The sequence below is a fragment of the Myodes glareolus genome, chromosome 19 (assembly GCF_982192425.1).
Source record: "Myodes glareolus chromosome 19, mMyoGla1.1, whole genome shotgun sequence".
In the NCBI taxonomy this organism is placed as follows: Eukaryota; Metazoa; Chordata; class Mammalia; order Rodentia; family Cricetidae; genus Myodes; species Myodes glareolus.
This window is the reverse complement of record NC_142044.1, coordinates 40,328,254-40,354,840: the sequence shown is the minus strand read 5'-3', so window position 1 is coordinate 40,354,840 and position 26,587 is coordinate 40,328,254. Positions and strand designations below refer to the sequence as shown.

Here is a 26,587-nt window from a genome sequence, read left to right as displayed (position 1 = left end):
CCTTTTGAGATGCCTGAGATCATATGCCTTTAGGGAGTTACAGTATAAAACAGCAGTGAACTAACACTACCCAGTTCAAAACACTGCAGACGGCGATCGCTGGTAAAGATGTGAAATCATCGGAGCACTTGGCACTGGTAGAAATGCAACATGCAAGGTCACATTCAAAGACAGACTGGTGGCCTCTTACCATGGGACCCAGCACCCACATTGCTTGTGGTTGCTGAAACTTATAAACTCAAAATCTTATACATTTTAGCAGCTGTATTCAGAATTTCCAAAATGGAAGTAAGTACAAAGCCCTTCAGTAAGTAAATGGGTTAGGTACAGAAAAGAAACTTTATTTCAGTGCTTTGTTTTTAAGTGAGCAATTGCTAGGTGAGGGGCTCATACTTGTAAGCCCAGTCCTCAGGAGTGAGTTTCAGGCCAGACTGGACAGTGTAAAAACCTGGCTTAAAAAAACCAAAATCACATGCATATTACTAAGGGGGAAAAAAACAAAAAACCCTCTCTGAAAGACTGCATACTGTCTGATTGCAACCTTACATCTTCAACAAGCTAAGATGTTGGAAAGAATATAAAGACGAGGGTCACATCCAGGTATGATGCTGGGCACAAGTAAGTCCAGAACTTGGGAGACGGGATGTCCATGAATTCAAGACTAGCCAGAGCTGCAAAGTACAACTACATCTCAAAAGCAAATTTTTATTGTTTCATTTGAGATAGGGTCTTAGGCCTTTTGGCTTTGCCTCCAACTTAGAATGTAGTGGAGGATGACTTGAACTTCTGGTCCTTCTGTTTCTACCTCCCGAGTGCTGGGATTGCAGGATTTAACTACTGTGTTCCATTTATGGCACACTGAGGTTAGGATCCAAGGCCTTGAGCCCACTGCAAGCACTTTGCCAATTTAGCCACATCTTCATCCCCCCAAACAGCCTTCGTTGTGTTTTGTTTTAAATAAAACAAAATGACTTAGGAGGCAGAGGTGAGTGGATTGCCACAGGCTTGAGGCCCAGCCTGGTCTACATAGTGAGTTCCACTCCTTCTCGGGCTACATAGAAAGACTTGTTCTCATAACAAACAACAGCCCAAATGTTTTAATTAATAAAGTAAAAATTTCTGAGGGATGGAGGAATGGATAGACCAAGCATGGAGACTGTTTAGGACAGGCCAGATACTCTGTGTGCTACACAGAGCTGGTGCAAGTCTGTCTGCTGAGACCATGGAAAGTGCAGCCGTCAGGATGAGTGTGGACTTCGGGTGACAATGCTTCGGTATAGATTCATCAACTGTTGCAGACACATCACTCTGTCACTGGATGTTGACAGTAGGAAAGGCTGTGCATGTCTCTGGGGAGTTCTGTATCTCCTGTTTTGTTGTGAGCCTAAAATTGCTGAAAAGAAAGTTCCAGTTAGAAATAATAATAATAACAACCTGACTGCCACCATGTCTGACTTACGGAACTTGCAGTGGGAAAGAGACTTGTGTGGTTGGCTCTAGGGAACAGATGGAAACCCACTCCAGGATGACCTCATTCCTGTACAAATGGAGCATCCTGGGCGTGGGAAGGCGTGGAGGGGTAGTCAGACCTGCAAGAGGCCGGGCATGCAACTACAGGTAGATCATGGTCCTAGCCTGGAGTTAAAGATTGGGGAGTCTGGCAGATCTTTGATTTATTCCGAAAGAAATATGTTTGGTATTTTATTTGTTTGTTTGTATCAAGAATTGCCCCGGGCATCTCCTGAGTTGCTCATTCAGCCTGGACCTGAGATGTGAAGACGGAGGCTTGACCAGACGTACCTTAACAGGGTGTCATGGTCTACCAGAAAGAGGGGTGCAAAAGTGGGCAGTGCCTAGCTTGCTTGCTTCATGGAGGCAACAATGTCATCCCCTACCCCCCTGAGCAACATCAGTGCCTCCTCTCAGGGGTTGTTGCAATTCCCAGCATGACATGCAGACATGGCAATGTCTGAGGAAGATGAGTTCCCCCACACACACAAGTTTAGCTAGTGAAATTCTCAGCAGTCACCCCCATCCCAGATTCCATGGCCAAGATAGGATCATATGTCACTCCTCAACCTGCCACATCCAAAAGAATGAGCCAACCACCATTGGCTAAACCCTTGAGGAAGAAACCTATAGGAGGTAGAACTGGGCCGGGCAGGTGGGGTTCCATCCACAGGAAGGAGTAGATGTGGATGAGTGTTAAGACCAGGTCTACAAGGAATATTAGAGGAAGAACCAGCTTGTTTATGACCAACAGGTCATTCCATAAACTTATCTTGGCATAAAAAAGGGACAAGAAGGAGGCTGAATGAATAATCCTCTGCTCCCTCCACAAATGAAATGTCTACACAGATGTATGTGTGTAGCCTTCTGCCAGCCTTTGTTGGCGGACTCCCCCATCCAGAGTAGGCCAGCAAGTCAATGGGGATGGGCTCCATGTTGTGCAAAAGAATCAGTGCTGCACACAGGGAGAAGGATTTATGTTTGCATTGTGGACGAAGCCCAGGCTAGCTCTGAGCTGTGCTATAGTCCCAGCATTTGCTGGTCCTGATGTGAGATTCCTATACCTAGGTGCTCCCAGTTAGGCCTCTATGCAGGTCATTTGTGGCCATCCCATTTCTCTACCTCTGAATTCCCCAGGGGAGGCAGCAAGTGGTGTCTCATTCCCCAGCTCTGACCTGGTTATGGGGAGTTGCTAGGTAACTGCTTCCCACGCTGGAGGAGGCTTAGTTACCATGGCAAGTCCAGATGGGTTGTTGGGGGGGTGCAAAAGAAAGGGAGGGGAATGAACAGCAGCCTTGACTGTCTTCACTCTCTCCAGAGGTACTGAAGCTCAGGGCAATGCTTCAGTCTCTCGGAACCTCAATGTCTTTATCAGTAAACAAAAGGCAAGACACTTCTTGCTCTAAACACTTAGTGCATGCAGATAGCATATGCTCAGTGAACAACTGGTGCACAGTCCCTCTTTGGCAGGGTTCAACTTAGGGAAGATGCAGACAGGATGAAGTGTGTCATTTTAAAAAGCAAATAGAGGAGTTAGTAAGTGTGTATCTCCATTACGACAAACAGAACTTGGGGAAATTCTGCCTTCTATTGGTAATTTAATTTTTTGAATGTTTTTATTGGTTTGCTTATTTTCAGGCAGGGTCTCATCATGTAGCCCTGACTGTCCTAGAACTCTTTATGTAGAGATAGACCAGACTGCCTTCAAATTCTCAAAGAGATCCACACCTCTGCCTCTCGTGTTCCAGGATTAAAGGAGTGCACCACTGTGCTCTCCTAACTTCAAGGATTTATATTCATAAGACCTTGGGGCTCTGTGGCTCTATTTCTGAACCTAGACTTCCTTTTTCTTTCTCTTCCTTTCTTTATGTATTTTATTCTGTCTCTTTGTGCTGGGTATGGAACTCAGGACCTGGTGCAGACCAGGTTCGTGCTCTACTACTGAGCCACATCCTCAGCTGCTTCATTCACTCTTTTGTTTGTTTTGCTTTGTTTCTCTGTGTAGCCCCGACTGCCCTGGAACTCATGCTGTAGACCAGGCTGGCCTCGAATTCACAGAGTTCCTGCCTCTGCCTCCTGAGTGCTGGGATTAAAGGTGTGAGCCACCACTGTCCAGCTGCTTCATTGACTCTTATACTCCCAGGACACCTTTCTCAACCCCATACCAGTGTATCAGGGTGAGGCCCCTTCAGATATCCCATGGATATCTGCAGTATCCAGTATTGCATGTTCTAGACGGATCTCCTGACTCCTTTCCTGGTTCTTCTAGGTTTCCTACATCCAAAATGACATAAGCATCTCCTTTCTGCCATGTTTCCCCCCTCACAGTCACTGGACCAAAAGAGACTTAGTCTGTCATGTTCCCCAGGGGAGGCAGCAAGTGATGTCTCATTCCCTATCCATTGGAACAGTGTCCTATCCATCCCTGCCATCACCACTCTCTCCTGTCAACCTAGGGGACTGGGATGTAGTACCAGAGTGCATGCTTATCATAATGAGGACATGGAAGGCAAACAACTCAACTGAATATGTGTTTTCAGCCATTTGGGTGAACAGTGTGTCTGTGTGTGCGCGTGTGCATGCACATACATACCTGCACATGCACATTTAGAAAGGCTATGTTGTTAGGAATACAACATGGTGCACATTTTTAATTATCTTTATAGAAAACAAGTACTGATGCCGGGCGGTGGTGGCACCCACCTTTAATCCCAGCACTTGGGGGGCAGAGGCAGGCAGATCTCTGTGAGTTCAAGGCTGGCCTGGCCTATAAGTGCTAGTTCCAGGACAGCCAGGGCTGTTACACAGAGAAACCCTGTCTCGAAAAAACAAAATACAAGCAAACAAAAAAGAAATAAAACAAGTGCTGAGCAGGGTGGCTCCCATCTGTAATCTCAGCACTTGGGAGAAGGAAGAAGAATGGCCGTGAGTTTAAGCCCAGGTAGAGTGACCTAGCGAGACTTTGTCTAAACCAGAGCAAGAAACAAAAAAAGAAAAGAAAAGAAAAGAAAAGAAAAGAAAAGAAAAGAAAAGAAGAGAAAAGAAAAGAAAAGAAAAGAAAAGAAAGGCAGTAAGCACGTGGAAAGCACAGAGCAAAGGAGGCCTTTCTTCCCACAGTTGGAAGAGGAGGACCAGGATCAGAAAAGGACGGAGTGTAGCCCTTCTATAGGTCCCCTGCCTCTGCCTCTTCCTCAGTCAGTTCCAGTTATTTGTCGGGAGTCAGCCCACCATGAACTCTTGAATGCAGGACCCTAAGTCAGGGTGGACTCGCTAAAAAGGAATAAGTTATTAGCCTGAACTTCAACCCCTGGGCTTCAGGGCTTCTTGCATGGGTACTGCTGCTTGGCTGAGTATCGGGAGGCTCCAGATGGTGAACATGTGATTGTCACAGAAAGTTCTTTTAGAGAGCACTGACCGTTACAGAAACTCCGAAGAAGAGGGAACTGGGAAGGCTTTTCCAAGGAGGCGGCCCTCAAGTTAGTTATTGTATGTATGTATGTATGCATGTATGTATGTACGTAGTATATATTATGTATGTATTTTTTTTTCAAGACAGGTTTCTCTGTGTAGCCCTGACTGTCCTTGGAGCTCACTTTTGTAGACTAGGCTGGCCTTAACTCAGAGATCCACTTGCCTCCCAAATACTGGCATTAACGGTGTACAGCCCCACCAACTCGCAGACCCCAACCCCATCTCAAGCTAGTTCTTTTTGGTTTTGTTTTAGGTTTTGTTTTTCATTGTTGTTTTGTTTTGTTTTGTTTTGTTTTGTTTTGTTTTAAAGACAGAGTTTCTCTGTGTATCAGCCCTGACTGTCCTGGACCTTGCTCTGTAGACCAGGTTTGCCTTGAACTCGCAGAGATCCACCAGCCTCTGCCTTTCAAGTGTTGAGATTAAAGGTGTGTGCCACTACTGCCTGGCTCAAGCTAGTTCTTAAAGGGCTTGGAGATTTGGAAAATAAGTGGAAGTCATTCTAGAGGTAGCTGATGATGAGGAAGCAGGAAAATTCTGCTCAGTTCCAAAATAGACAGGCTACTAAGAGGGTGTCAAACAGGTGAATGTGTGAACAAATGGAACTCCACACCGTCTAGTACAGTTCATGACAGTGTTTGTGTATGTAAAATTTATGTGTTCGTATGCACATGTGTCTAAATAGGCACACTGTGTGTCTCAGGGATGGGAAATGACAGAGAGAAGACATGGTCAAGAAAATTGTTTGGCCTCGTGAAAGCTTCTGCATTTAAATTGCAGGCTGTTTGAGAGCTAGGAACCGAATGGCAGGATAAAAATGGTGCTTGGAGGTGCTGGAGAAGTGACTCAGCAGTTAGGAGTACTTGCGGCTCTTCCAGAAGACCTGAGTTCAGTTCCCAGCACCCATGTCATGTCCAGTGACTCACAATTGCCTGTAACTCTAGCTCTGGAGAACTTGATGCCCTCTTCTGACCTCTTCAGGTACCTGTGTGCACACATGTGCATGCAAGCGCACACATACACAGAGAGAGACAGAGAGAGAGAGAGACAGAGGGGAGAAAGAGAGAGAGAGACAGAGACAGAGAGAGAGACAGAGACAGAGGGGAGAAAGAGAGAGAGAGACAGAGACAGAGACAGAGAGAGAGAGAGAGACAGAGAGAGAGAGAGAGAGAGAAGAGAGGAGAGAAAGTAATTCTTTTTAAATGGTGCTTGGAACTGGGTGTAGTAACATTCATTGGTAATCCCAGAACTTGCGAGGCGAAGACAGGAGGCTCACTATAAGTTCAAGGCCAGCCTGGTTTGCATAGTGAGATCTTAGCCCAAAACAACAACAACAATAATGGCGCTTAGGAACAGAAGCAGGGGAGTCAAAGGTAGACCCTGACAACTTTACTGGTACAAAATGAGGGTGTCTCCATTTCTGAGATTAGGGGGCAGTGGTTAAGATGGAATCCCCAGGAGGGGAAGGGTCTTCTCTTCCCTCCCATAGGCAGGAACACAAAAACAAGAGGCTCAGGTGGAGACCAGCCCTTACCCTGACCTGGCGGAGAGCTGCTGTCCTGGAGCGTCTCCCTCCCTGAAAGCTGGTGGGCATGAGCACATCTGGAGACAATTTCTAAAACAGCTGTGGCTCCCAGCTGCATTAGTTACTTATCTTGTGGCTGTGACCAAACACCCGAGGAAAGCAACTTACAAAAGGAAGAATTTATTTTAACACCCAGTTTAAGGGTATAGTCTGTCACGGCAGGGAAGACATGGCAGAAGGAGCATGGGGCAGCTGGTCACTTTGCATCTACACTCAGGAAGCAGAGAGCAGGGAATATTGTTCTTTCTCTTTCTCCCTTCCTTCCTTCCTTCCTTCCTTCCTTCCTTCCTTCCTTCCTTCCTTTCCTTCTTTCTTTCTTCTTTCTTTCTTTCCTTTTTCTTTTCTTGGACACCAACCCATTGAATGGTGGCACCCACATTCAGTTGTCTTCTTTTCTCAGTTAAACCTCTTTGGAAATGTCCTCACAGGCACGCCTAGAGATGTGACTCTTGGGTACACTGAAGATTAACCATTGCACCAACCAAAGATCCTATGCCAGAATTATTACTTCCTTAGTGCTTGTTGATCCCTGTCCTGGTGGCCTGGAACCTGGATGTCACACGGTAGAGGCCCTGAGCGCACAACCTGTAGGTTAGGACCAGCAGAGTATGCTCCGGAAGTCGGCTCAGATAGAAGGGCTGCCCTAGGGTGAGGATACGATCAAGGATGACTTTTCGAAGCCTCGGGAGCTGGCTAGGATGCGGATGGAAGTAAAAAGAAAGGAATGCCCCCTCCAGCTGGGGGGACCCGTGTCAAACCAGTCACTAAAGAAGGATAATACATGGCGAAGTTCAGGGGTCAAGAGTCATCCCAATGACCCACCTCCACCCAGTCCAGTCTCTAGAAAGTGGCCCACGGGGATAACAGGGGGAAAGCTGCTTAGACAAGAAGGTGCCTGGTCTGGGTGGGACACTCTGTAAAATCATAGAGTTACTGGTGACCCAGCATGGTGCTTTCCCTTTGAGAGCAATCCCCTCACTTGGCTGACATCTGCTGAAGAAAACATCATTCCCAGATACTAGTTAAAGCATGCTAAGGGAGGGTATATGCACAGAGAAAAGTTCGGGAAGCAAAAGTAAGTACAAGGGTGGAGGGATTGGACCGAACTCCAAACAGACTAGGAAGGTGGGGAGGATGGGAAGTAATGGGGTGGGGGGTGAAAACAACTAAGAGGAAATGATTAGGTGGTGTGTGTGGAGGCTGTGGTGCCCTGGAGAAAATCAGCCTAACAGGATTATTGCAGATCGAAGACCAAGGGCATCACCTGGGGGCTGGTGAAGGGGCAAGGAAGCGGACTGACATGGCAGGTAACGAGATAACTGGTAAATGGGATCCTGGCTCCATGGATTCACGTACACCCATACACATAAAAACATTCTTTTTCCAAATGGACAGTCAAAACTTTAGGGACAGGTGAGAGGTCTCCATGTGTTTGTTCCTTGGAGCCGCAGAGTGGGTGGAGGAGAAGGCCCCTCCACGGGGGTCCTGGGATCTGTGCTCCTCCAGAAGCAAGTGGAACCTCTTCCCCTCCTTCTCTCACCTTCTCTGGGAATGCAGCAAGGGAAAAATGTTAGCAAGGTGTGAGTGAGTCTCCAAAGTTTTATAGCAGCCGTTCGTGACACAAATTGCTACAGAGGAAAAAAGAGTCACCCCTGGGAAACTTATCTAAGAATATATCATGAGATGGGTTATTTTGGGACTCAAATTACACAGGAGGGCCTAGGAAAATAGGCAGGCATGGGGCTGAACACAGCTACAATTAATGTTAACTATAAGGTGTCATATCTTTACAAAATGCAGAAAGCACAGCCTGTAGCAAGTGCTGTGGAGGGTGAGAGGAAGGCAAAGTGGAGCCAAGTATCTAGGCAGGAGGGGGATAGTCCTTCAGAGGAAGGAGGAGGGAGTCAGCGGGAAGGGACTTGTTAGGGGGATGCACAGTTCTCAGAAGGCAGCAGTCACCTTGGGCAAGGTGGCCTGTGGAGCTGAAAATGCAACCAGAGTAGATCCCAGCTAACTCAGGGAAACTCCAGACCCAGAACTAGGGGGACCAATAGAGAGTGAAGGGTTTTCCCAGGGTGTTCTTGGGCCTAGAGGAACCTAAATTATATAGCTTAATCTGTAGGTACCTAAAGGACAGCAAGGTGTATATTTGTTTTATTTTATATATGTAATAGCCTGCAGTGTTTAGCTATAGAGTAGGGTGGAAAGTCTGGGGGTGAGGCCATACGAATAAGTGTCCCAATATTTCCAGTTGGCAGTAATGACCTTGAAAGAAACATCTCACTCCTAGAAACCATTTGGGGGGGGGGTACTGGTTATTGTTGTTTTAGTTTTTTGAAACAGGGTTTCCCTGTATAGTCCTGACTGTCCTGGAACTCACTCTGAAGACCAGGTGGGTCTCAAACTCAGAGATCTGCCTGCCTCTGCTTCCCAAGTGCTGGGACTAAGGTCATGCACCACGGCCACCCGGCTAGGAGCCTAGCTTTATTCACCAGTAGCCTCTCATAACAACCCCATCCGGAACCAACTTTAACGAGGTCAAATGCAATTACATAATTGTACGTTCTGCCTCCCTACCCACAACTTCTCTGCCACTGTGTCCCCTTGACACCCTGCCTTGTAAAGTCTGGCGCTGGGGATAGAACTTGAGGCCTCACACATCCCAGGCAAGCAACCTACCACTTAGCTACAGCCTTCATCAATGAACAATCTTCATTGTCGTGAATATTTGACATCTGTCTGAACCATATACAGGAGCCACCAGAGAAGCCACCTGTGATGTCCCACTCATCTTTCCTATTCCCAGTGGTAAGTATGTTTTCTAGCGCTTAGAAACTCTCAAAAATGTTGACGGAATAAGCAAGTCTTTGGTATGTATGTAAACGTGAGTGTTACTAAATAACCAGTGTGTTTCCCATCAGATGTAGAAAGATCTTTTCCAATGAGAGCTGTTTCTAAAATATTCTACTCTGCTCTAACCTTCTGTCCAATCCTGAGTCCTATACCATAATGTTTGTACCTCCTGAACAGGAGTGGGGGGGATATTTTGATCATTCTACTTCAATGTAAGCCCCAAGTAAGTTTAGTTTGACTCACAGCTGCTTCCCTGTTCTAGGTGGACAAGGGTTTGATGTTCAGTAAGGCTCAATAAAGAGCTGGTAAGAATGGCTTCTAACTCTAAGCACAAAGCTAAGCCCTTAGCGAGTTTCTATCGGATAGGTAAACTGCCAAACAAGGCAAACACTTTCCCCTTCTACTGTCCTTTTCTACTATCTTCAACAAGAGCAGTGTAGTAACCTGAGGAGGTGGGCGGGCTTTGAAGTCGAGCAGTCTGGGTTTGAATCTGACTCTTTTCCTTACTAGATGCATGGCCTGAAGTGAACGCTGAACATCTATGTGTTCCATTAACTCACATGGAAAATGAGGATAGGATTTTTTCCAATAGGATTTGCAGTTCATTTGAAGTAAACATTAAATGCTTAGTATGGTGCCTGGCATAGCAATTACTGCTATATTGTTATAACCCTGTCAGTCTCAACTCTCAGTGGCTCCGTTGTAGCTATAGCATAGAGTCTACTAAACTCAAATCCCAGATGGACGAGGTGAGGTGGCTTACCTGTAACCTAATCAATCTAATCAATCTAGAGGCTGAGTCAGGAGGACCTTGGGTTCAAGGCCAGCTGGGGCCACTTAGCAAGTCCCTGTTTCAAATAAATAAATGAAGAAATAAAGCTTCTGTCTCCTCAGTTTGGGCCCAGTGTCCCTCTCTTTCTAGCCTCCTCTTCCTATGCTCTCATGCTAACTCCCTTCACCAGCTTCTCTGTACTCCGGCTCTTCTAAGCGCTGCATCTCCGCTAACTTGTTTGCCTTCTCTAGGATTCCTGCGAGCTAGGACTTCTTGCCCAGATTTACCTAATGATGAGACCAAGGCTCAGCAAGGAGAAAACACTTTCCCCGGGACACACAGGAAAGCTGGGTTCCATCCATGTTCTTATTCACCCCCCTCTGAAACCCTAACTGCAAAAGGCTCCACCTGTCAGGCAGCGTGGGAGTTAGAAGTGCAGATCCAAGACCGACCGAATCTCAACCCGTATTCCAACCAGATACTCCTTGCCTCTGTGATCATTGGACATGCTGAAGTCTTTGAGCATCACTATAAATCACTGCCTGTCAGTCAAAGTGTGACCTTGTTTAATCCCCAGGTCAAGAAAGGTCAGCACCATTACCCTGTTCCATGCAGGGCAGGCCTCTCTTTAATGCTGCAGCTCTCCTTAACAATTACAGCCTCTCTTCCAACACGTCCCTTTGGTTGGAGCATGAAATTTCCTACTGCGCTCTTTTTCCTCCAAACCTTACCTTTTGTATTTCTTCCCGTCCTTTGCTTTTTGTCATTACGGACTTATATGAATGTTATCAGTAACAACCATTCCATAGACTCAACATTATGTTGTCGTGAAATTTCTTCCATTCTGGGCTGGAGAGATGGCTCAGTGGTTAAGAGCACTGATTGCTCTTCCAGAGGACAGAGGACAGGCACATGGCAGTTCATAACTATCTGTAACTCCATTAACAAGGGGTCCAATACCCTTTCCTGACCTCCATAGGCATGCATGCACATGGTACACAGACATACAAGCAGGCAAAAATACCCGTAGCCACAAAGTAATAATATAATTTTACAAATATTTTTTAAGAAATTTCCCGTGACAAATAAATTAGCTATTACTTCAAAGTTTAGGTTCAGACAAGTTCTTATGACAGGGTAGATGGTAGTCAGATTCTCTGCCTAAGTATTACAGAAATGGGCTATAGCCTGTTGCTAGTGTTACCGTCTGAAATCTCTTGAGCTGGGCCTCTGCCATCCCTAAACCTCTCAGCCCTCTTGTCTTCCAGGCTCTTACTAGAACAGACCACTGAACTCTGCTTACAGCATTCAATTGCTTTTCTAGCCAAAGTTGACAAGTCTTCCACATTCCTCCAAAAATTAACATGGCCAGGTTCTTGGCAGCCACCGCCCACTTTCCGCATTACTTACTTTCCTGTCTGTTTGATAAAATGCCGTGACACAGACAATTTACAGGAAAAAAAAAAGAGTTTATTTTCTGTTTCAGGTATTCAGTTAAAGGTTCCGAGGGACAAGAATCCACTGTGGCAGGGATATGGGGCAGCAACTAGCAGGTCTGGCAGCCTGAGCAGGAAGCTGAGAGATCTCATCTCAGCCACCACCACAGAGCAGAGAGAGCCAACTGGAGGTAGGGAGAGGCTCTTAATTCTCAAAGTCCACCCACAGGAATATACTTCCTCCAGCAAGGCTCTATGTGTGCTTAGACTGAGATGTCCCCCAGAGCCTTGGACACTTGAAGACTTTGTCCTCAGTTGATAGGGAGGCTTAGGAGGTGTGGCCTTGCTGGAGGAAATATGCCACTGGGGCAAGCTTTGAGAATTTAGACTGCCATCATTTTTAGCTTGCTTTCTGTTTCACATTTGCAGTTAAAGATATGAGCCCTCGGCTTCCCGCTGCTGCTGCCACGCCTTTGCTCTGCCTCACGGACACTCACCTCTGGAACCACAAGTTTCAAATAAACTCTTCTATAAGTTGTCTTGGACATGGTGTCCTTTGTTGCAGCAATAGGAAAGTAACGATAGATCATACCTCCTAAAGGTTCTATAGCCTCCCTAAACAGTGCCACCAACTGAGAACCAAGCATTTGAATATTTATATATAGGGGGCATTTCTCATTCAAACAACCACAGAAGTCCAAGATTTGCCTTCAATTCATAACAATCTTCCTGCCTCAGCAAGTACTGAAAACACAGACATAAGCCACCATGCCCAGATCTCTGGTTCATTCTCTTAGGAAATATACACTGAGCTTGGCACGGTGGCATATGCCTACAACCCTAACATCTGGGAGGTAGAGGCAGGAGAATCAGGAATTTAAGGCAAGTCTCTTCTACCTACAATGCATTTGAGACCCTGTGCTATCTGAGACTCTGTCTCAAAAAAGAAAAAAAATGAAATAAAACACTGAGTATAAATTGTGCCAGGTGCACAGTAAGCACCGAGTAAATGTTTATTGAATCAGTTTTTCTTCGAGCATGTGACTGCTTTTTGTGGGGCTGGTGGTTTGCTTTTTGAAACAGGGTCTTATTACATTGCCCAGGCTGACTTCTAACTCACCACCCTCCTACCTCAACTTCTCCGGTGCTGGGATGGCAGTGTATGGCACCACACCTGGCTTGACTGCATTTATTAAAGCAATCTGGCACACTCAGGTTGTCTTCGTTCAGTTGTATTATTCTCAACTGTCTGTCCCTTCCTTTCACTGCCTCAAGCTCCTCTGTATTCTCTAAGCATAGGGTCTGGCATCTCACAGGGCCTCCAAAGCAAAGCAAATGCTGTCCCAGCTAAAAGTAGACTATGACTATAGTACTTTTATAGTGGGGTGTTACCAGAAGTAAAGCCTTCTGATTGTCAAGAGTGGAGAGGAACAAGTGAGGTGACAGCCACCTTTGCTGCTCACCATCCCTGATCTTAGACAGTGACTATTGTCAAAAACTCTGCAATCTATTTTTTAATAAAATCTATTTTTTAATTAAAAAATTATTTTACATGTATGGGTGTTTTTCCTGCATTTATGTCTGTGCATGGCCTGCATACCTAGCGCCCACAGAGGCCAAAAGAGGGTGTCAGATCCCCTGGGACTGGGGTTATTGACAGTTGGGTGCCACTGTGTAGGTGCTGGAAATTAAACCCAGGTCCTCTGGAAGAGCATCCAGGGCACTTATCTCTCTAGCCCCTGAAGACAATCTAGTCACCCCCTTTCTCCCCAGACCATCAGTGGAGCTGTGGGATGTAGATCAATGAAAGCCCTTGCCTAGCTTGGCAAAGTACTGAATTTTATCTCAAGTACAGAGAAGGGAGTGAGGGGAGAGAGAAGACAGAGTCAGAGACAGAGAGACATAGAGACACAGAGACACAGACAGAGAGAGACGGAGGGAGTGAGAGCAAGGGAGTCCTTGACCTCCTCACACACACATCCCCCCAGGTTAAAACCAGGTCCCCAACAACCCGGGTCCTTTCACAGGAACAGAAAGCGCAAGGGAGGCCACATGTAGGAGAGGGGCCTCCTAGACTGCAGAGAGCCTAGTCGTTCCCCAGCTTAATCTCCCTTTTCTCCGGAGATATAGAAAAGCATTTATTTCTAGGCCTCAATTTCCTCGTTTGTGAAATGAGGGGGTTGGATTCATTTCTAAAGCTCCTTCCAGCTCCGAGACGCTGTGCTACAAAATCAGAGAAATGTGAACCTTTGGTTGCTATGATCTGAAAATATTTTGAGTGTGGAGAATCAAAATTGTACAGCAGCACACGAACAAAATAATATGTTAATGACTAAGAAGATTGTATTTAATCCAATGGGAAACAGCAGAGCCTCTGGTGGTGCTGTGCACGCGTGTGTCTGTGCTCAGCTTCCTTCCTTGAGCTCAAACATATATTTTTAATCGCTAATATAGTAATCAGGTCTCTGGCAGCCTATCAGGACCAAACACACGCACACACCACTTCAAATTAAAATGAGGCGTAAATTCACTGCTGCCTGCTTACATCTTTTTTGTTTGGGTGATTCTTTTAGAAGAAAAATTTTGTAGTGACGGTGTTGAACTGACAGCCCTTGGAGGCCTCTGGTCTCAGAACTGGGACGTGTGGGCGGAGGAATAGGGATTTCATTAGCATCTTTCCTTTCCCACACCAACTGCCCCCTACACAGTCGACACGATCTCACCCAATAGCATACGCACCCGAACCCTGAAGGCCGGAGGGGTCAGATTGCTAAACCCCGCAGGCATCCGGGCCAGAACGTGTGCTCTGGGCCCTGCCTGAGGAAAGATGAGCTCGAACCAGCGGAACTGAGTCCGGAGGGTGCTGGCTGCGTAAAGGGTCAAGTCGCAGACCTTTCTTGCACCAAGGTGTCGTGGCTGGGAAGTGGGCGTGGCTCGCACGTGGCTCCGACTGCGGCCCGGCTCCAAGTTCACTTCCACTCAGGGGCTGGTGTCCCAACCAAGCTAGGTAGGCCAGAATCGCACGGCGTCGACGGGGTTGCCCGGAGGTCCCCGCAAGCCTAACAGAGGCGGCGGGCCCTCTCCGCCCGACGGCCGCGCCCGCACCGGGGCCCGCGCCGATTGGCCGGCTGGCGGTCGCTGGGCGGGCCAACGCGGACCTCGCCGCCAGGTGAGGCGCCCCGCCCCTCGACCGCTCCAGGTGCAGCGGTGGGGACGGCAGGATCCAAAGCCCGGGGTCCCCCGACAGGGCTGGGGCGCCATGGCCGAGTCCCAGCTGAGCTGCCTAGACGACGCGCACGTGAACGAGAAGGTGACCGAGGCGCAGGCCGCCTTCTACTACTGCGAGCGGCGGCGGGCCGCGCTGGAGGCACTGCTGGGTGGAGGCGAGCAGGCCTACCGCGAGCGGGTCAAGAAGGAGCGGTTGCGGGACTTCCTCTCCAGTCGGGAGCGCCAGGCCCTCCGCGCCGCCTGGAGCCCCTACGAGGAAGTCGTCTCCAAGGCCGGTGGCAAGGCCAAGTCCAAGGCCCCGGCTGAGCCCAGCGAGTCCCTCGCCTATTGGCCAGACCGCTCGGACACCGAAGTGCCCCCGCTGGACCTGGGATGGACGGATTCCAGCTTCTACCGCGGCGTGAGCCGTGTCACGCTCTTCACCCACCCGCCCAAAGAGGAGAAGGCGCCGCACCTGAAACAGGTGGTCAGACAGATGATCCAGCAGGCGCAGAAGGTAGGCCTCGGCCCTAATCCTGCACCAGTGGGACACCCGCACCTCCCAACCCCACACGTACACCTGGTCTCGCTTCCTGGCCGCTCTCACTATTGTCCAGGAAATGGTCCCCAGCTCACCCTCACCTCGTGGAGCTGGGCTGAGACCTTTTGAAAGATGGATGTGAACGTTTGTGGCAAATCTCAAAGCGTTGGACGGATGTTAGTCATTCTTCCTACCGTGTCCGGAGGCGCCGGCGTTGTGTTCATGCACCTCTGTCCCATCTTTCTCTCTTGGGCAGTGAAGAGGTTGTGAGGCCCTGTGTTAAACTGGTCTCTCAAAGGGCTTGATCATGACCTGTGCCCAGGGATTTATTTACAAGGTTTATCTTTGGCCATTTCCCTATTTGATCTTCCCAGCCTCACGAAGTGGGTGGTTGGTATTGATCTCTCTTAACCTCCGCGCCAGGTGAACTTGTCTTGGGAGCCCCTCTCCCCAGAACGATCCCATTCTCACATTCTCACCCTTTCCTGGGCTTCGTACTAGAGCCCAAGCAGGCTCGAATGAATGAGAAAAGTTATTTTGGGCTCGCTGTGGCTTGGCCCGGAGCTGGGAGTTCCCACAAGGCAGGCACTGGACTCAGCCGCTCAGGAAGCCCGTCTGCTTTGCCTGGGTGTTAAAAGATGTTTCCAAGGAGCCTGGTTAGCATACAAGTTGGACAACTGGCTGTAGGGTAGGTGAAAGACCAGTCTTTTCCTCTGTGCCCTCGGGTACTTGGGTAGTTTCCAGGTAAAATGTGGGCTATTGCATTAAATCTGAACTTCAGTTAGTTCTTTAGTATCAGTTTATCCCAAATACTGCATGGGGTACATTGATGCCGAAAGTGGCTCTTTGTTTGCCTGAATTCAGATTTAATAGGACAGCCTATGCTTTTACTTGCCAAACACTGTGCGGTGATATACTTTGATCATGGGTGTTTATCGTGTTAGGGTATATGGCACATAGGGATGTCAAAGGATATCTTTGGGGAGTTGGTTCTCTTCTTCTGCCATGTGGGTTCTAGAAGTTGGATTCAGGTACTCAGGCTTGGTGGCAAGTCCTTTCGCCCCCTGAGCTGCTTAGTCAACCCTTCACGGGGATTTCTTAAGCCACATCAATAGCCCTTGCTGTCCAGAGGCTTGGGTTCACTGTTTGAATTCAACTTCACGAGTGTAATTAGAGTCATCTTTTTCTTGGAGGCCGAACAGGACAAAAGATACTAGAAGGGCAGTGAGGGACTCTTCTTCGTGGGAGTGACCTAGGCTGTGGGCTAAGGTGGGTTGCCAGAGGGGAAGCTAGCTCTTCAGGGCCGGGACTTCCACCTTCCTTCTAGAATTATTGTTCCTTGTCCAACTAAGCTTTCTTTGTATACTACACTGTGCTGAAGAAAACGGCAAGGCTGGATACAAAGAAAAAAAAAAGAAAAGGAAAAAGAAGTGGGTGGCAGTGCTGGGCAACAGACTGTAGCTGGGGTCAAAGGTCAGGATTACAGCTGGAGGGAGCTGTAATATTCACCAAATTTATTTACTTAGTGTTTGTGACACATCACCCATTGTGTTAGTGACTTTCTCATTTGCTTAAAAAATATCCATTTATTATTTGTGTGTGTGTCCACACACACACACACACACACACACACAGAGAGAGAGAGGGGGGGGATAACTTGAAGGAATTTGTTTCTACCTCTCTGTGGGAGGTGAGTTGTAGGTTTGGAATGGCAGAGGGGGAGAAAAACCTGGGATGGGCAGTCTCTTGGTTGGAGCAGGAAGTGAGAGTGGTTTTTTTTATTATTATCATTTTGGCGTCAGAATGCAAAGAAGTTTGACTGCTGGGAGCTGAAGAGTCTTTGAGGCTTAGTAGGCTTGTGTCAGCACCTTCTTTCACAGTAAGGAAACTGAGGCACAGAGCAAGGGTAGCACTGAGGTTGTCAGCAAACACTGTTTCCTCCTAAGTCATCTCACACTCTGACCCCTTGTTTTTCACCACCCCTAGATGGGACAGATGTTTTCCTTGTCTTTGGAGAAAAAGAAATCAAGATGCAGGACAGTTAAGTTCGTTGCCTCACTTAGTAAATAGCGGAGCTAGAATCCATACGCTGAAGCCCTGGCTCTGAACCAATGTGCCTCCCTGACCTGCTATCCTTTGTCATGCTGTGGCAGGATTCTGCGAGGAGTTTGAGTGGATCTAGTATGGTCGCAAGCTGTGGTATCCATCATGTGCCCCTCTTAGAAGATGGCAGACACAAGGCCCTCCCTGCTCCACTGCAACCTCTATGACAGGTCCGTCCAGTATTGTGGGGCTTTCTTAGCTCTTTAAATAAATATTTAGCAGAATCTTTTGCCGTTGTGAACCAGTCCTGTGTGTGCAGATTGACCTGATACTTATTTCCAGGATATCTGCTGTGTGCCAGGCACTAGCCTTAAATAGCCAAGCTGTGGATTTTTCTGCCCTTCAAGCATTTGCTTAAATGCCAAGGCTGTGCTGGAAAGAAAAGGGAGTTTTGAGGTTGTACTTAGGAAGGCGCCTGTGGAAGGTAGGTTGCAGGTTTAGAGGGGGTGACTGAGCCGGAAATGAGAGGTTACTTTTGCTTTAATGCAAAAGTTTGATTGGAGGGAGCTGAAGTAGACTGTGTGGCTTGATAGGGGTGTGTACAGCGCCCTCTTTTACAGATAAGGAAACAGGCACGGAGCAGAAAAGAAATTTAGTTATAGAAAGACCGAGATCTCTACTTTTTATTCAAGTTATGGCACATCTTGGCCACTGCCTGGCTCTGCCTCTGGCTCATCCCGCTGGTGAGCACATTTCCCTGGCAATCAAATGAGATTCTCCTCCCTGTTCACCCTGAGGGAGGGAGTTTCCCTGGTTTCCAGGGAGTGTCTGGTTGCCTTGAGGCTGGATTAGACTGCTGAAATCCCATGGCCTTGGAGGGAAGGCATCTTCCTGGGTGCCAGGGTTTGGGGGTTTTATTTCATTTCATTTAATCTTTAGAATAATCTTATACGATGCTATTATTTTGTTCCCTAAGACAAATAGGAACAAGCGAGCTGCTGTAACTTTTCCTCAGGGAAAGAGAAGGAGCCTAATTAGGGAACACTTTGAAAACACAATTTTGGCTTGGGGAGGTGTGGAAGGAAGCCAGTGAGGACTTGGGTCAGTTTGGAGGTGGTACCCGGTCATAGAAGAAAAACCTCTGAGGAGTTACGTGTTAAGTAGTCACCCTCTGAGCTTCTGCAAACGGCAGAAACTCCTTCGCAAGTTACGCTAGTACCCAGCATTCAAAGATCCAGCCATGCTTGCTTGTGGGGTGGGGTTTTCTGTTGTTGTTTTTTTTTCCCACCTTGAGAGATCTGCTTATATTAGGGTCCTTAATGATTTTCTTTGTCTACTTGAAATCCAAGCCTTTTAGAAACCCTGGCCTGTGCCACGCCAACAAGGATGACCAGGGCCAGCTGCTGGGCTTGGGCAGCTCAGACCTGTGGAACTGCCAGGGAGCATCTGTCAGCAAGACCCCTCTGGAAGCTGGGAAGCCAGAGGAAGAGGAGCAAGCACCTTGGTCCCCCTGGGCCTGCATCCCTTTGATCATGGAGGGATGAGTGAGACACTCCACCACTCTTCAGTAGCCTAATAGCATGCTAATCCATCCTTATAATTCAGTATGACAAATGCTTGAGAGAAGGTGTGGCCGGAGAGACACTAGTCCCGCCCATAAGCCAGGTTAGGGAAGGCTCTTTGAAGCTGTCTGAACATCTGACCTAGCAGGAAGGGTGAGAAGGTACCAAGTCTCTGCCTGTCCTTATGACCAGTGGCATCCATTTGACTCCTGACTCCTGTATTCCCCGGGTCCTGCATTCCAAACACACCAGCTATGCAGCTCTCCCCTCTTCTCCGTGAGCTGCTTGATTTCCTTGGCACTGTAAGGCTGGCCATTGTCCTCATGTCAAAGGGGAACCCTAAGGTCCCAAAAATGAAGTAACATTTTTAGACCAAGGCCGAGGGGATTTGGAGAGAGGTTCCAAAGCACAAAGTGTGATAGATACAGCAGCTTTGACCAGACATCTGGGCAAGTGGTGGGAGGCAAAGGTGAAGAGCTGGGGTGCAGTGCCCAAGGAATATAGTAAGTCTTGGAGCCACCAGTTCATGTCACCAAGAGACCTGGTTTTTCAGGTGGCAGTCTGTATTCTAAGGCTCCCTGTCTTTTCCCATGAACATCAGTCGCCAGCCACATCCAGCAAATTATACCAAGTCCAGTGCCTTCTCTGTCCAGGTCCTGTGCTAGCCATCGGCACACAGAGAAGGAGATGTTGTCACTCCCTCGAGGAGTTAGGACTGTGGTTAAAGCACTTGCCAGGCAATTATGAAGACCAGAGTTCAGATGACCAGAACCCCTGTAAAAGCTGGGTGACTGTGGTGACCTACCTGTAATTTCAACCAAAGACAGTAGAGACAGGTGATCCCCAGAACATGATGGTTAGCGAGACTAACATATTGACAAGCTCTAGGTTCATTTGAGAGACCTTGCCTCAATGAATAAGGTGGAAGAGCTGTCAAGAATGATCCTCAACATCAACTGCCACACGCATGTGCACCCACACACGTGTCAGTATACATGTACATCATACCACATTCTTGAAAAGAGGGGAAAGGTTTACATAATGTTTTCAACTCTTACTGGCTGATAAAATTGTAGAGTCAGGTAATAATGCTCACTGATACCATACCCATCTTGCGAAGAGATGATTCTATTTCTAGCTTCCTTTGTCTCATTCTGTTCCCTTTCCACCTCAGCAGGGCAGTTGATAGGAGATTCTGAAATGTCCCCCTGCCCACCCTCAAGACAACCAGGTCTCCCTATGTAGCCTAGGTTGGCCTGGAGTTTACTACATAGTACAAACTGTTCTTGAGCCTGCAATGATCCTCCACATCAGCCTCCTAAGTACTAGGATTATAGGCATGTGCCACCATGCCCCAGCTTGAGCTGCTCTTAGAAGCTAAGTTAAATACAAGAGCCAAAGACAGCCTCTGAACAGTCCAGGGATCTCCAGGCCTTCCACATTGTCCCCTCTACCAACTCTTCTGCCCTTTCACAAGTGACTATTCTGCACGATTTTTGTCTCGGACACCCTTGGGCAGTTCTGGGGTCCTTGTCCCATGAGGGCTGGTAGCTAGTGGCCCAGCTGCAGTTCCAGTCCCAGCTCCACAACCCTGCTGATTCTTGCCCCAGCTTGTCTGGGTTTCTCCTGCAATCTCTGGGCAATATCTGCAATCTTAGCTGTGGAGTTCTAAGTCTGTCTTTCTGCTCAGTCATTGTTTTGTTCCTGAGAACTGGGATCTCTTTGAGTAATGAAAACCCAACTTCCATGACAGTAACAGGAACCAGGCTTTAGAGTTGAAGGGTCTTAGCTTCTGTCTTGATCCATTCTTCTTCTTCCAAGCTGGGATCTTTTGGACAAATGTCTTCCCACTTGAGTCTGCTGACCAATAAAATAGAGGGGACAATGTGTATAGGGGCTTTAGAAATGGAGGGGTTATCTGTGGAAGTTAAGGTCACCGGAAGCAGACGTATTAATTGTTCTGGAACAATTAATGTTCCTTTCTCTGAGGGAGAGGGAAACTGCAGCTAGAGTTGGGAGACTGGGGGGCCTGAGGCTCGCAGCGGCAGGTGTGTTTCCTGTTTCCCTACAGAGAGCTACTCACATCCCCCTTTTTGTTCATCTGTTGGCCATGCTTTGGTGGAAGTATGGAAAGCCAGCAGTTTGCCCGACTCCATCCTGTGGCATCCAAACCCTTAGGCTGGGATCTCTTTGGACTCTGCTATGGGCAAAGAGGAATAAGAAGGAAAAGCATGGAAAGACCCCACTCTCATCCCTCCTCCTAAACTAAGAAGGGAAGGCACGCTTGAGGACCGTCCCCGGAAGGCCTGGCTACCTGCATGGGCTCAGCCACGGTCCCTGGACTAGCTAGAAATATTCCCCACATCCTTTGAGGGCGGAGACCTAGAGCTTCCTTTGGGGAGGAGTCACCAGCCATGAGTGAGCTAGACTTCTGAGCTGAATGCAGCTTTGGACCATTTCTTTCTTTGTTGTGTGTGTGGGGGGGGAGGGGGAGTCAAAAATCTTACACTACGGGTTCCTGAAATTCTGGCAGAGATGTGTACCCCTCCACTAACCCCAGAGCAGAACACAGAAAGTGGGGCCTTGGTAAGCTTGTTCACGATTTTCTCTAGGATTCGTGGTTGTAAAGCAGGGTCTGTTGGGCAGAGATCTCAGATGGTCCAAGCCTCTACCAGAGAAAGGCATCCAAAGCTGGAAGCCGGGATCGGAAGAGTCCTAATTCTTGCCTACTCTGGCTGTCTCTTTTCCTTGCTTACTGGTTGTCCCTGGGCAAGTTATTCGATTTAGCCTGGCCCCTATTTCTGCTTCTGTAACATGGGGGTGATTTTTACTGTGTTGTTTACAGTTACAAGATGGTGCTAAGAATCACAAGGACTGTGCCTTGAAAAGAGGGAGTAATGCGGGCAGACAGGATTTCTGTGAGGCCGGCTTAAAACTATTGAGAAAGGAGAGTGCCCGTTTCCTTTAACATCCTGAGGCTCATGGAGGTATGAGGCTCTAGGACTTGGGCAAGACTGATTAAAATCCCACCCTGATCAAACTCTTTCGTGTCCTTGGGCAAATGTATGTTATTCTTAGAAATTGTACTTTGGGGCCATCTCTTCCCTCTGAAACTTCCAGAAACATTCAGAATGTATTTGTCATCAGTATGCTTTGCCAGTTCAACCCTGGAGGCTTGTAAACTGGCTCTGGAGACAGACAAGTCCATGGCTGTTAGCTGCCCTGATCAGTGTTGGGGCAGGTACCACAGACATAGGGGTGTGGGTAGATTCCCTAGATTGTCCTCTTTGAGGCCATAGCTCCTAGACTTGTGTTTTCCCTAGAAGGTGAGGACCCTTTTAGGGATTCCCATACTAATACCCTTCCCCCTCGATGTTCTCAGCCCTCAGGATGCTGCCTCCCTTTGGCTGCTGGCCAGCCCTGCCTCCCTCATAGAATATACAAACAGAGCCTGTTCTGGGGCCAGCCTCCAATCTGAGCTGGGAGGAAGCAAGGCAGAAAACAGAGGTCCTGAGGGCTGCCTGCCTGCCATGGCTCCTGGCACTAACTGGCACTTAGGTAACCCCCTCCCCCCGCAGGTGCTCTGAGCAGCCAGGCTAAGCTGGAGTTCCTGCTTTCTCCAGCTTTCCCTTTCCCTCCCGAAATCCATGGAGTCCACTCTTGCTAATGATCCCAGAATCTTAGCCCTGGAAGAGAGCCGATGGCTTTCTAATGATTAGTCTCTGGCCCAGCTTCCTGATGATCTGTATTCATCCTGGGAACAGTTTGTAGGCTGGTCATCATTGTGCCGGACACGTGGGAGGCTCCGGGAAAATGGTTTCTCTCTCTCTCTCTCTCTCTCTCTCTCTCTCTCTCTTTCTCTTTCTCTCTCTCTCTCTCTCTCTCTCTCTCTCTCTCTCTCTCTCTCCCTCTTTCTCCTTTCTCTCTGTCTCTGTCTCTTCTTAATAAGTCAGAAGATGGTGGGTTGCAGGTAGGACCCAGGGCTCTTCCTTTCTGTGGCTTCTGGAAGACAGACTGTGAAAGACTTTAACTTCTCCCCCCAAGGGGTTTTAAAATTGTCCAGAGAATCCTCCATCTGTGTGGTCACTCAGCCTGTCTTACCAAGAACATACTGTACGCCCGCTTCAAGAAATTGACAGGTGAATTAAATGCGAGCCTTTCCTAGGTCTAATGGCCGAGGCAAAAAGAAAACCCATTTCAGTGCAGTGAGAACTGGGAGATGGTGTTGATAGCTATTGTATACTGGGTACTTAAGCTAGGTTTTTGTAATGATGGAGATCCAGCCAGGACCCTGTGTGTGCTGGAGATCCAACCAGGACCCTGTGTGTGCTGGAGATCCAGCCAGGACCCTGTGTGTGCTGGAGATCCAGCCAGGACCCTGTGTGTGCTGGAGATCCAGCCAGGACCCTGTGTGTGCTGGAGATCCAGCCAGGACCCTGTGTGTGCTGGAGATCCAACCAGGACCCTGTGTGTGCTGGAGATCCAACCAGGACCCTGTGTGTGCTGGAGATCCAACCAGGACCCTGTGTGTGCTGGAGATCCAACCAGGACCCTGTGTGTGCTGGAGATCCAACCAGGACCCTGTGTGTGCTGGAGATCCAACCAGGACCCTGTGTGTGCTGGAGATCCAGCCAGGACCCTGTGTGTGCTGGAGATCCAGCCAGGACCCTGTGTGTGCTGGAGATCCAACCAGGACCCTGTGTGTGCTGGAGATCCAACCAGGACCCTGTGTGTGCTGGAGATCCAACCAGGACCCTGTGTGTGCTGGAGATCCAACCAGGACCCTGTGTGTGCTGGAGATCCAACCCAGGTCTGTATGTGTGTGCTATAGAAGTGATTAATTCACCAAACTACATCTCCAGCCCCAACAGCTCTTCAGACTATAATACCACAGCAATTCATCATTTTATAGATGAGGGAACTGCGGATCAGAGAGGATGAAGTCACTCTGCTGGTCAGTGGTGGAACTGGATGGAGCTGAGATGAGCCTGAGACCTAGGCTTGCCCGTGTATGCTGAGCTCCCAAGGAGCCTAAGGCAGGGCAGACAGTGGGTGGGCTGTGTAAGGCTGAAGGCCTGAGCTCTGTGAGTTCACAGTTCCCCTCCCCCAAATGTATAGCCTGACTGCCTTCAGCCACCAGCCCCTCCCTCACCTAACCCCCTTAGTCAGACATCTACACACACACACACACACACACACACACACACACACACACACCCCTCTGGGGAAGCCCTCCCAAGGCCATATCAACTCTCAATGGCCTCAATCACTCCTGCTACTCCTTAGAACCTTCCAGGCAAGCTGCCAACCTGTTGTCCCACTCAAGCAGGTCCATCAGCAAACACCTAGTCAAGCATTTCTTGAGACCTGCCTTACTCTGCAGTGCCTTGCTCTGCCCAAACTAGTGGATGATCCAAAAACTCGTTTGTGTATCTTCCTTGGATTTTTTTTAAAAGTGGCTGATTTATCTTCCTAATTATGTTTGGCTTTAAGCTAATGTTAAAATGAGCTTGCATTAGATAATTTTCACTAATTAACACCAACTTAGTGCAGGGGAAGTCATCCCAAAAGCATGTCTTGGGGCAGAGAAAAGCTGGCCTAGGATCTTAAAAAGAACTGTTGTGCTGGGTGGTAGTGGCACATGCCTTTAATTCCAGCACTCACGAGGCAGAGACATGCAGATCTCTGTGAGTTCGAGGTCAGCCTGCTCTACAGAGGAAGTTTCAGGACAACCAGGGTTACACAGAGAAATCCTGTCTCAAAAAAAAAAAAAAAAGAAGAAGAAGAAGAAGAAGAAGGAAAAAAAAAGAAAATTGCTGTGCTTATTCCCCAGCAGGTCACGTGTGCTTCTTGGAGGTTGAATGAGGTGATCTTGGTCATGTGAGTCTGTATGTCCTCTTTCTCTGGAGCAACAGCTTGGGTCAGGCCTCCCTTGTATGCCCCCTTCATTCAGCCTTGTGTCAGTACAGATGTTACAGGATCAGATCAGTAGGAAGTGATCTCCAGCATGCAAGCAATGAGCCCCACCCTGCAGGTTCAGAGACAGGGCTCTGAACTGAAGCTGAGGTGTCTGGAGAGGAAGTGGCCTGCCTGGGCATAGTTGGCTTCCAGTGACTGCCAATGTAACCAGGGAGCCTCGTGTTTAATAATGTCTAATTAGTGAGTCCAAAGCAACGTAACATGGCTCCAGACAGCTGGGAAGCTAAGGCTCAACAAAGCTCAGATGTCCCACTGGTAGGGTGGAGACAGCCTGACAGCCACACAAGGAAAAGGATCTTGTTGAAATCCTGGCTTTGGTTCTGTCTTCTTGGTGGGCAGAATTCAGGTCCAAACCACATCATCAGCTCCAGAGGGAATCCTGCTTAGGCACACGCTGTGTGCACAAGGAGAGACACCAGCATGACCATAATGGGTAGATCTGAGCAGACATGCATCCTAGGGAGGGTGCATATTGCACTGGGGACAAGGGACAGAGAATGATCCTGAAACAGCCTCTGTAAGGTTAAAATAAGGGCCTGAATGGAGATACAACAGTCCCCTCACCACACGGACAGGGTGCCGACAGTGTGAGTTGAGGTGTAGGGCCTCTAGCCTGCTCAACTGTCTGGAAGGCAGATCATCTCGGTGAATTCATTGTTGGGGGGAAGTAGAAGAACAAACTTTGGGAATGTGGAACACCTTCAGTCAGTCTGAGGGGCTATGGCTTGCTGCTGTAGGCAGTTGGGAGCTATGGAGTGTTGGGTAGAGACAGCATATTTTGGTTTGTGTCATGGGATCCATATGCAGGAAGGAAGAACAGCAGGGACAGGGTAAGCTAGTAACCAGTTAGTGCTGAGAACTGCACGTGCCATACTCCACCATGGAGGAAAGGTAGGAAGGGGCCCTCTGTAGCAGATCAGACAGTTCTGTCCAGGTATCATATTTCTTTTCTAATGACCATGAAATAGCCACATTTTCTAGACGGACATCAGAGAAATTAAGCAACTTGTCTCTATCTCACAGCCAGTGTGGAACCCCCAGCTTCAAAGTCTGTTTTCCCTACTATGCTTTTGGACTATAAAGACTTAGGGCTAGGGTGGAAGGAAGCAAAGGTTATGGTTCAGATCAGGGAGTGTTCTTGTGTGAGGTCCTGCAACTTGAGTCCTTCCCTCCTGGGGCTCTCTCAGTCTGTTTTACCTCTTTTATACCAGGCTGCCCTGGGTTACATAAACTGGAAATTTGAAATGTCATTCAGATGGGGCCTGTTGCAGCGTGGATGACAAAGGAAAGTCCCTGCTATGGACCCAAAGTGCTTTCCGTGCCCAGGAGAATCGTTTCCATATACGGGAAGTCTCCTAAACTGTGTGGTGAGTTTGACAGGCTCTGGGCATGCACATACTCATGTGCATATGTCACTTACATACCACAAGAGCCCTGCGAAGATGTCCCATTCCCCATTTAACAGTGAGTAAATGGCCCAAACCACACAAGCAAAAAAGTTTTCTGTCTCCAGGTTCTGTATTATTTTCCAAACACTAGCTAGCCTTCAGTCAAGGTGACCAACTCACTCTACACTCAAACTATATGGGGAGGATAGGAATGCCGATCCAGGGCATTTTCTAGGACCCATGT

At 48.2% G+C, this 26,587-nt stretch overlaps 1 protein-coding gene and 1 long non-coding RNA gene across 3 annotated transcripts in view; one reads left to right on the top strand and one right to left on the bottom strand.

Moving 5' to 3' along the window:
* Positions 1 to 679: 679 nt before the first annotated feature.
* LOC125413379 (uncharacterized) lies at positions 680 to 16,038 on the bottom strand. Its single transcript, XR_014997861.2, has 2 exons — positions 15,473 to 16,038; positions 680 to 1,393 (listed from the first exon to the last, which is right to left on the bottom strand). It is a non-coding gene; the product is annotated as an uncharacterized LOC125413379 (long non-coding RNA).
* Sack1f (scaffolding CK1 anchoring protein F) overlaps positions 14,783 to 26,587 on the top strand; it is a 31,181-nt gene continuing 19,376 nt past the window's right edge. Inside the window, exon 1 of one of the 2 annotated variants that reach the window (XM_085678325.2) lies at positions 14,783 to 15,347. In XM_085678325.2, the coding sequence (XP_085534451.2) occupies positions 14,883 to 15,347 (465 nt within the window). In that variant the 5' untranslated portion in view covers positions 14,783 to 14,882. Of the gene's footprint in view, positions 15,348 to 16,037; positions 16,060 to 26,587 lie in introns of those variants that run through there. The other variant, XM_085678326.2, reaches the window with a different exon arrangement.